Source organism: Engraulis encrasicolus, chromosome 16 (assembly GCF_034702125.1).
Source record: "Engraulis encrasicolus isolate BLACKSEA-1 chromosome 16, IST_EnEncr_1.0, whole genome shotgun sequence".
NCBI lineage: Eukaryota > Metazoa > Chordata > Actinopteri > Clupeiformes > Engraulidae > Engraulis > Engraulis encrasicolus.
Window position 1 is genome coordinate 43857924 of NC_085872.1, and position 10000 is coordinate 43867923.

The 10000-nt window shown below is 47.9% G+C and overlaps 1 protein-coding gene across 4 annotated transcripts in view; it reads left to right on the forward strand.

Annotated features, from left to right (window-relative positions):
* zgc:110158 (uncharacterized protein LOC553590 homolog) overlaps positions 1-10000 on the forward strand; it is a 120308-nt gene that overhangs the window by 17053 nt on the left and 93255 nt on the right. For all 4 annotated transcript variants that reach the window (XM_063219727.1, XM_063219728.1, XM_063219729.1 and 1 more), the window contains exons 2-3: positions 2516-2588; positions 5348-5409. In XM_063219727.1, coding sequence (XP_063075797.1) covers positions 2516-2588; positions 5348-5409 — 135 coding nt within the window. The remainder of the gene's footprint in view (positions 1-2515; positions 2589-5347; positions 5410-10000) is intronic.

Sequence of the window (10000 nt, forward strand, 5' to 3'; positions counted from 1 at the left end):
CCACCCAGCTGTATAATTTGATGGTGAGGCTGATGGTGATAATTGTGGTGATGGTGATGGTAGTGGTGGTGATATTGATGATGGAGGTAGTAAAGGTTGGTTGGTTAAGTAGTGATGGTGTTGGTGGTGATGGTGGTGGTGATGATTCTGCTGATGGAGGTAGTAGCTTAAAAGTTGGTTGGTCAAATGTTGGTGATGATGTTAGTGATGGTAGTGGTGGTGATGATTGTGGTGATGGTGATGGTGATGGTAGTGGTGGTGATGTGATGGTGGAGGGAGTAAAAGTTGGTTGGTCAAGTAGTGGTAGGTCTGGGCAATATGACGATATATATCGTTATCGTGATATATAAGTGTATATCGTGACCTTTCTCCTATATCGTTTATATCGTGATCGTAATTTTATCAATTTTATACAATTGAATATCATTCAATCGTGTTTTCACAATACACACTATACGTTCATGTAACTGTAAAAGTAAGAATAAAAAGATCCATTTTAAAGAAAGGTTGTTTTTGCAACATGAAAAAATAAAGAGCAAATAAAGAGAATAACTGAAAACTTATGCAATTGTGCTATATCGTGATGTATATCGTTATTGTGATATAAAGTAATAAATATCGTGATATAGGTTTTTTTTCCATATCGCCCAGCCCTAAGTAGTAGTGGTGATGGTGGTGGTGGTGGTGGAGGTAGTAAAATTTGGTTGTTGTTGTTGGTGGTGGTGATGGTGATGGCAGAGTGTCATTACGCCGCCAGCTAATTGGTTTGGTTTACACACAAGTGCATTATGTACAGACGACTAGCCGATGGGATGGAATTGGATGTAGACACGTCGGATGCACAAATGTGTCATCTCACACACACACACACACACACACACACACACACACACAGACAGACAGACAGACAGACAGACAGACAGACAGACAGACAGACAGACAGACAGACAGACAGACAGACAGACAGACAGACAGACAGACAGACACACACACACACACATGTGCGCGGGGAAAGCATAGTAAGCTTCACAGTGTGTGTCTGTGAAATGGTCCCCATCTCTGGGTGTAATTTGGCCAGGAGAGGCAGAGATGCTATTTTCTCTCCTAATAGAAGAGGGGACCAGAGATGGAGCAGTAGTGTGTGTGTGTGCGTGTGCGTGCGTGCGCGTGCGTGCGCGTGCGTGCGTGTGTATGTGCTTATCTGTGTGCATGTATGTGTGTGTGTGTGTGTGTGTGCTTGTGTGTGTGGTGTTTGTGAGGGATAGAGAAATACTGTATGTGTGGGGGTTTCTGGTGTTCGTCTGCGATTCTGTTTGTCTGTGTATGTGTGTGTTTAGGAGTGTGTGTGCGCGTTTGTGTGTGTGTGTGTAGCAGTGTTTGTGTGTCTGTACTCAGAGTTGGGTAATTACCAGCTCGGCCGCCTAAACAACACACACTACCCCACAGGGAGGGTGCCACATGGATGATGGAGGACACAGAAAATGGCCAAAATATGAGGAGTGTGGAGTTGGATTAGGTCTACTGCAGCCACAATGGCATTTCTCCTACTTTTCTCTATCTTGCTGTTTTTCTTTCTTTCTTTCTTTCTTTCTTTCTTTCTTTCTTTCTTTCTTTCTTTCTTTCTTTCTTTCTTTCTGTCTGTCTGTCTGTCTGTCTGTCTGTCTGTCTGTCTGTCTGTCTGTCTGTCTTTCTTTCTGTCTTTCTGTCTTTCTTTCTTTCTTTCTGTCTTTCTTTCCCGCCTCTCTCGCTCGGTATGTGTCTGTGCTCCTCGCTCTTCATCTTGCTCAGTCTCTTGCTCGAATTCAAATTCAAAATTGGCATGACAAATTTTATGCCAAAGCAATAGCAACAAAAAAGTGAGAATAATAGCTGTGTATGTGTGTGTGTGTGCGCATGTCTGTGTCTGTGTAGTGTGTCTGTGTGTGTCTTTCACATGCCATTGAGGTGTCTGTCTGTGTGTGTCTGTGTTTGTGTGTCTGTATGTGCGCCTGTCTGTGTGTGTGTGTGTGTGTGTGTGGTGTGTGCGTGCGTCTCTCAACTGCATTGAGTTGTATGGTGGGTAATGCTGGCAGCGAGCTGTCGTCTCGTGGTGTGGTCTGGTTTTACCATCATCCCCTGTGGTGCAGTATGAGGCCTGCTCTTAAACGAAACTTTCCTAGAGTTAAACCAAGCGCTGGCATAGCTGCGGTCGGCAGACATTTCACCATGTGTGTAATCTCATCTGCTGCTTGACTTGAGCTGTGCGTGCGTGTCTGTGCGTGTGGAGTGTGTGCATGCGTGCGTGCATGCGTGCGTGTGTGTGTCCACGTGTGGAGACATCGGTCTATCTGCACTCACTGGTAACTGTGAAATTGTGATCATGTCTTCTTTCTCGGTGCTCGTGCAGTGACTTGTGCCACTGAACACCATTGTGCCAGTGTCTTTCATCCAACTGTCCAACTGTTTTTATAGGGCTATGTCTACATTTAGACTTAATATTAATGCTCTCCCTCTCTTTCCCTCTGTTTGTTTACAGATTAGCTTTATACGTGTACGAGTACCTACTTCATGTTGGAGCCCAGAAATCAGCACAGACGTTCCTATCTGAGGTAAGAACACACAATACAAAACACGGGTTTTCTAAATTAACTTTTTTTCATCACCAGCGAAAGTGGCTAGTAGATCCTAATTTTACCAGCCAAACACACACTTCCTAGGGGCCAGTAAGTTGTTCTTTTCTCCCAGCCATACGGAAATTTCACCAGCATTTGGCCAGTTGGCTGGTGTTAATTCAGAGCCCTGAATACAAAATAAATACAAAATACGGAACACGGAACATGGAATACGGAATACGGAATACGGAACACCACTTCCCCTCACCCTCATGCCTCATCAGACCCCACCCCACTCCCCCTCCCCATTTCATGTACCTCTCCAGATCCGCCCATGCTTCCCGGCGATAAGTGGGTGAATCGGATTACTCTCCCCCGAGTACACTGCCCTGGCATGGAGTCCACATTCTAAACCAGAGGCCCAGAGGTCAAGAACACTTATGTAATTCAGGCAGCCCTCCACTCTCATGCTTTTTTTTTCTCATTGACTTCTTTTTCTTTTTTTTTTCTTTTTTTCACTCATTCGTTCTTCCCCCCCACCCCACTCCCGTGTCCTGCTTTTCTCTGTGCAAGTAGTAAAGGCGCTGGCATGCATGCACAGGTCAGATGGATCGCTTAAATAAATACTAACCCTCTCTCTCTCTTTTTTTTTCTTTCGTTCATTCGTTCTTTTTTTTACCCCCATCGCCCGAGTCCCCCCCCTCACCCGTGTCCTCCTTTCCTCTGTGCAAGTAGTAAGGCACCGGCATGCATGCACAGGACGGATGGATCACTTGTCTTTCGTTATACAGTCAGAAGGAGAAAAAAAATTGAAGGAAAAAGTAAAGTAAGAGGTGATGACTCGTGTCAAATTAATTAACAGTTGACCTGCGTAACAATTGGGCCCTTTGTGGCAGGCAGCCTCGCCGGTTTGTGAAGACGGTGTGATATTGTGTTGCAGCGTATGAAAGCGCTCAGAGATTACGTGCGTAGTATAGTGTTGCGTATGGGGGGAAAAACACCCAAAGGGCCTTATTGTTGTGCATAGCTCCGTGTCCTTTTCACCTCCTTTTCTCTGCAACTTTCTCTCTTTTTTTGCTCTTTGACTTGGTGTTCCTTTCTCTCTCTCTCTCTCTCTCTCTCTCTCTCTCTCTCTCTCTCTCTCTCTCTCCCTCTTTCTCGCTCCCTCTATCTATCTATCTATCTTTCTTTCTTTCTTTCTTTCTTTCTTTCTTTCTTTCTTTCTTTCTTTCTTTCTTTCTTTCTTTCTTTCTTTCTTTCTTTCTCTTTCTTTCTTTCATTCTTTCTTGCTTGCTGTCTCTTTCTCTCTCTCTCTCTCTCTTTCTCTCTCGTCCTCTGATTTCGTGTCCAGTAGCCCCAGCTCCATGTAGTTGTGTTGGCCTGAGCCCCTGTGTGTCTCCAATGCATACCTCTCGAAAAGCAGTGGCAGGCAACACAAGCAGGCAGGCAACACAAGCAGGCAGGCAACACAAGCAGGTCCTTCTCTTCTCTCCCTCCTTCCCCCCCCCTCTCTCTCTCTCCTTTCTTTCTTTCTTTCTTTCTTTCTTTCTTTCTTTCTTTCTTTCTTTCTTTCTCTCTCTCCTTTCTTTCTTTCTTTCTTTCTTTCTTTCTTTCTTTCTTTCTTTCTTTCTTTCTTTCTTTCTTTCTTTCTTTCTTTCTCTCTCTCTCTCAGCGGCAAGCAGGCAACACAACCAGGCCCTTCTCTCTCCTCTCCCCGATTTCCATCTCGCCCAGCCCGGTCGTCTGGATCCGTGACAGCATCGAGCTGACTGATAATGTGTTCTTAACCTTTGGACCTGTTTAAATAATCCACCTTCAATCAGCTCATATTTAAAAATGGGAAGAGAAAAAGAAGAAAAAAGGAGTAGGAGAGGGAGAAAAAGGAACGTTTAATTTATTTGCACAGTCAGTGGTAGATTTTCTTGTGTAACCATCCATGTATGATTCTCATAATAGGTTAATTTCTCTGCCTTGTGCTCGCTAACCTCTCAGCCCCCAGTTAGTGTAGCTCCCTCTCCTCTCCTCATCGTCCCCCCTCTCTCTCTCTCTCTCTCTCTCTCTCTGTGATGCTCCAGATTACTGCACTTACTTAACCCTAAACCCTGGACTGTCATCTCTCCTCAACTTACAACTTAACCCACACCCAGCACCATCACCTTTGCCTTAACTCAACAGCAGATGAGGAGTTGCATTGGAAAGACGCCATTTAGAGACATTAGTCTTGCACCTTTTAAATAAAAATTAAACCTCCCCGTCTGAGTTGCTCCAGTGATCCTTACTTGAACTAGAGTCCTTCCTTTTGATGCTCCAGATTGTGAGGTACAGGAGCATGGAGGAGGATGTGCTGTTTCTCTTTCCCCTCAGCAGTGCTCTGCTCCCCCTCCAGCACTATACAGCGTCACGCTGGGCCCCGTTATAGTGCTGCAACAGGGGTGCTGGCGGCAGGTGTGCCACTGGGGACCTGTGTGTGTGTCTGTGTGTGTCTGGTTCCTGAATGTCTTTGGGGACTCTTGTGTGAATGTCTCCCTGAGTGTGTGCGTATGTGTGTATGTGCGTGTGTGCGTTGCTCCTGTATGTCTTTGGGGACCTCACCTGAGTGTGTGTGTGTGTGTGTGTGTGTGTGTGTGTACGCGTGTGCATGCTTGAGTGCATTACTCCTGTATGTCTCGGGGATCTCACCTTAGTGTGTGTGTGTCTTGTTCCCATGAGACCTCACCTGAGTGTGTGTGTGTGTGTGTGTCTTGTCCCCCGTGCAGATCCGATGGGAGAAGAACATCACGCTAGGGGAGCCTCCTGGATTCCTGCACTCCTGGTGGTGGTGAGTCTAGTGTAGCTTTCCTTTTATTTTATTTTTTGGCTCTTTTTAATGTTTACATCTTTCCACATACATATCGTTGTCTTTGTTTGTGTGTGTGTGTGTGTGTGTGTGTGTGTGTGTTTATGTGTCTGTATGTCTTTGTGTGTTTTTGTGTCTGTATGTCTTTGTGTGTGTGTCTGTCTGTCTGTCTGTCTGTCTGTCTGTCTGTCTGTGTGTGGGTGTGTCTGTCTGTCTGTCTGTCTGTCTATGGGTGCTTGCGTGCCTCTTTTGGCTCTTATTTGAATGTTTACATCTTTCTCCTGGCTTACACATACGTTACCTCTGTGAGTGTGTCTGTGCTGCCCGTGTGTGTGTGTCTTGTTTGTTTTCGTGTGTGAATAATGTGATAAATGAACCGTGTGCATGTGTTTGTGTGTGTGTGTACACCAGGCAATCAATATTTCAATGCTCATAATTGGTGTAATCAGCCATTTTCATTCCTGCTGATTATCAGAGAGCGAACGGTGCAATCTCAAGGAGGAGGCCGCGCCTGCTTTGCTGCCTCTTCTGATCACCAAAGAGAACTGCGCTCCTCTCCTTTTCTTTTTTAACATATATTGCATATTCATGTTTAATTGTAGGCCCCCAACCCCCTCATCCTTCTTTTTAAAACCTACACATCCCTGGAGTTAACTTCTTCAGGGCTATGTGTAAAAGAGAGCAGCTGTGGGCTTTGGCTGCTAAACGTTAGCTTGGTGCCAACTGAGCTGTGTGTGTCTGTGCGTGTGTGTGTGTGTCTGTGTGTCTGTGTCTGTGTGTCTGTGTGCGTGCGCGTGTGCGTGTGCGTGTTCGTTTGTTCATTGCTGAGGGCTGCTCTGCTGGCTGGGTGTGTGTCAAGGCTCAGCCGGGGCTGCTTGGTAGGGGCTCGACCCTGTGGAGGTGTCCAGACTGTGGGGGTCACAGGCCGCCTTTCTCCTGGGGCAGGGCGGGACTCCCCCAGCTCCCCTGCTGCCTGGGCCATAAGGAACGGGAGCTTCCCTTCCCTTCCCTTCCCTTGCATCATCATCATACCCAAGGGCGTATTAAGGTGACCGGGGGCCCCTAGGCCCCTAGGCTGTAGGCCCCCTCAAAAGGCAAATTTTGTTATAAAATTGTAAAACGTTATAATTCCAAGCTAGGAGTTTAGGATGACATGTCTACCAACTGTGGAGAGGATTTTTTCAATACTGCATCTTGTCGTCATTATTGAAAATTTCCTCCATTTTCGCCAGTTTGGGGGCCCCTAGGCTGCAGCCATATCTTGCCTGTACGCTAATCTGGCCCTAATTCTCTCTCTCTCTCTCTCTCTCTCTCTCTCTCTCTCTCTCTCTCTCTCTCTCTCTCTCTCTCTCCCTCTCTCTCTCTCTCTCTCTCTCTCTCTCTCTCTCCTCTTCTCACCCTGGCCTGCCATCCCATTGCCCCAGACAAAAGGCCCAGATGGCAAGAATAGGCACGCCCCAAAGTACAACCCACACCCTCCCCCCTGCCCCCCTCCCCCCAAAATAATATCAACCTTTGTCTGCTTTTTTCCCACTGCTTTGTTCCAACCCAGAGAACACCAAACGGATTAACCCTATGGATACCACCTCCCCTCCCCTCCACCCCTCCACATCCCTCTTCACTCCTCCATACCAGCCCCTTCCTCCTTTGCGGTAATTGGCCACAACCTCACGCGCCCCCTACCACCTGCATTTCCTAGTTCCGCCCAGAGCCGTCTAATAAGTTGAGTTGAGTTCCGTCACTCCCATAGACCTTCATGGTCCATTCTTTTCACAGCAATGGCCGCTCACAGTTTCCTGGTGAACCAGTAGCCTGTAAGTAACAGGCTACTGGCACACTGCCCTTTCACGCGTCTCCGCAGGCGGGGTTTAGTCAAAAGATGCTTGCACGCGGTTGGAGCAACCTCATATGAATGACATGACACTTCGACCACTCACGTTGAAGCTTTGTGACGTAGGACGTGTCGTCACGTAAGCGCCGTCAGGTCGGGAACCAAAACAGAACAACGTCCTTTAGAAAATCAACTTGAGGTATTTTGGATAACACCGCTGAAATTGCTGCTTCCATCCCGACGCATGATAACTCCTCGTACGCCGCCATTACTGTTGTGATTCAGGGAGGGGGCGGGCACAGCCGAACTACCCTGGGGGAGGGTGTTGCGTTCGATAAACGTCATACCCACTGAAATCCCTCCCTACGATCCTGATTCGTCGAGCTGCCCCGTTTATTTCGTAAACGGAGGAGGAGAGCGAATCACAGGTGCACCAGAAGGTTTGTGTAGCCCAGCCCCCTGGGCGTCAACACATAGCTTCTGGTTCACCAGGAAAAGCTCACGGAGCCTTTTGGATGTATATCGCCATTGACAATAGTTCCAGGAAGTAGTTAATTAGTTCCATCATGAGGTGGCCGTAGAACACAGAAACTGCGGTAATTAAGCAAGGTAAATGTAATTGATTTCTACTTAATCTTTGTTATGTAATGGTTATGTGTTAGTCCCCAGCGAACAGAAAGCTGCTATCTAGAAATATTTTAATCTACGGCGTGAATCACGTCACCAACCAACTTCCAGGTACCAGGTTTTCATAACTCTCTTGTTAGACGACTCTGGCGCCGCCCCCTTCTCCCCCTTTGCCCTCCTCTGATTGGACGGCAGCCCTGAATGACTGGTCGTAAGGACAGCGTGGGGGCCCCTCGGGGTCGGCAGCAGTTTATTGTGGATGGTCGTATATTTTGTGTGTGGAAAAGCCGAGTGGTCAGAGATTCTTTAAGTATATAGAGATATGCCAACATAATAGGTTTCTATGGGCACCTAACGTGACCAGGTTCCGGTCTGCCTAAAGGGGCGTGTCATAATGCTCCTAGCATTGAATAGAACAGTCCTCAGGTCTGCCTAGGTCTGCCTACAGGGGGATTTTCCCCCTCTCCCTTACAATAATAGAACCCGGAAACAATGGGCCAATGGAACCTCTCCCTCTCTACTCTCTCTGGCGTGATGTTGTGGCACAATAGTGGAGCACAAGCACTGCACTTGTAGGAGGGGAGGGGAGGGGAAGGGAAGGAGTGGGGTCTTTTATATCAGCTGCAGGTGGCTGGGAAGGAGGGTGTCCTTCGCTGTCCAAATCAATGGCCACCCTGCCGTTATAGACTTAACGGCCCTAATTTGGAAGCACACCCCACTCCCACTCCCACTGTGTCATGTCTGATGTCACACCATACCCAGAGATTCTTTAAGTATAGAGATATGCCAACATAATAGGTTTCTATGGGCACCTAACATGACCAGGTTCCGGTCTGCCTAAAGGGGCGTGTCATAATGCTCCTAGCATTGAATAGAACAGTCCTCAGGTCTGCCTAGGTCTGCCTAAAGGGGGATTTCCCCCCCAATAATAGAACCCGGAAACAATGGGCCAATGGAACCTCTCTCTCTCTACTCTCTCTGTCATACCAGTCTTATCTCTGTCTTCCCGTTGAGAAGGGAAATCCTTCCCAGGTTAAAGTGCAGAGCAAACACTGCTTCAAGTTTTAGAGTGAGGAGTCTGCACCGTAGCAAAACTGATTTTCAGCCTCAATGGTTGAAACAGAACTGTCGATGGTGGAAATGTGGTGCTACCATAGAATAAGACAAAAAAAGGATTTGAATGTACACTGTCCCACACATGGAATGGGATGTGTGCTGCTGTGCACTGCCCACATTGACATCTTCCTCTTGTTCCTCCTCCTCCTCCTCCTCCTCTTCCACGTCGTTCTCCTCCACCACCTTCTCCTCTTCTTCAACCTCCTCCTCCTCCTCTTCCTACTCCTCCACCTCTTCTTCCTCTTCCTCCTCCTCCTCCTCCTCCTCCTCTTCCTCCTCCTCTTCCACGTCGTTCTCCTCCACCACCTTCTCCTCTTCTTCAACCTCCTCCTCCTCCTCTTCCTCCTCCTCCACCTCTTCTTCCTCTTCCCCTCCACTTCCTCCTCCTCCTCCTCCTCCTCCTCCTCCTCCTTCCCTCTCTGGCAGCAGTCTGGGTCCTGATTTGTTTTCCAGGGCCTTCCTCCTCCCCATGCTATCTGCCTGTGCCATACACCACACTGGGCCTCAATAGCCTTGGTCTCATTAGCCGCGCTTCAGCGGCCCGGGGCCGCCCGGGGCTCAGGAGAGTGGCCGGCTCGGAGCTGCCGGCCCCGGGCCATTTTTTGCCTGATCGGACTCATAGCCGACCCCAGGCACATTCAGGTACACGCCTTGTTTGTGAAACGTCAGTCGGGCACAGCCCACTACGGACAAAGACGACAAGAACTGCAAAGATGTGCTTGCAAAGAATGGCTTGCCTTTCAAGAACAGTTTTATTACATGGCAAAGTTGTCGATTCAGAAGCTGTATGGGACGCAGCGCATGTTAAGAAGACAAAGACGCATGAAAATACGAGCAGCTCGACAACTGAGAGAGTGAACAGAAGGAGACGTGCGAACATGCCCAGTTAATCCCCCCAATAGCGCACAGAAGCATGAGCCCCGGACATAGCGAGACATGAATGTGCAGGTAATTGAATAAGTTACCATGTGAAAGGAGACCAAATCCCGGAGACATAGC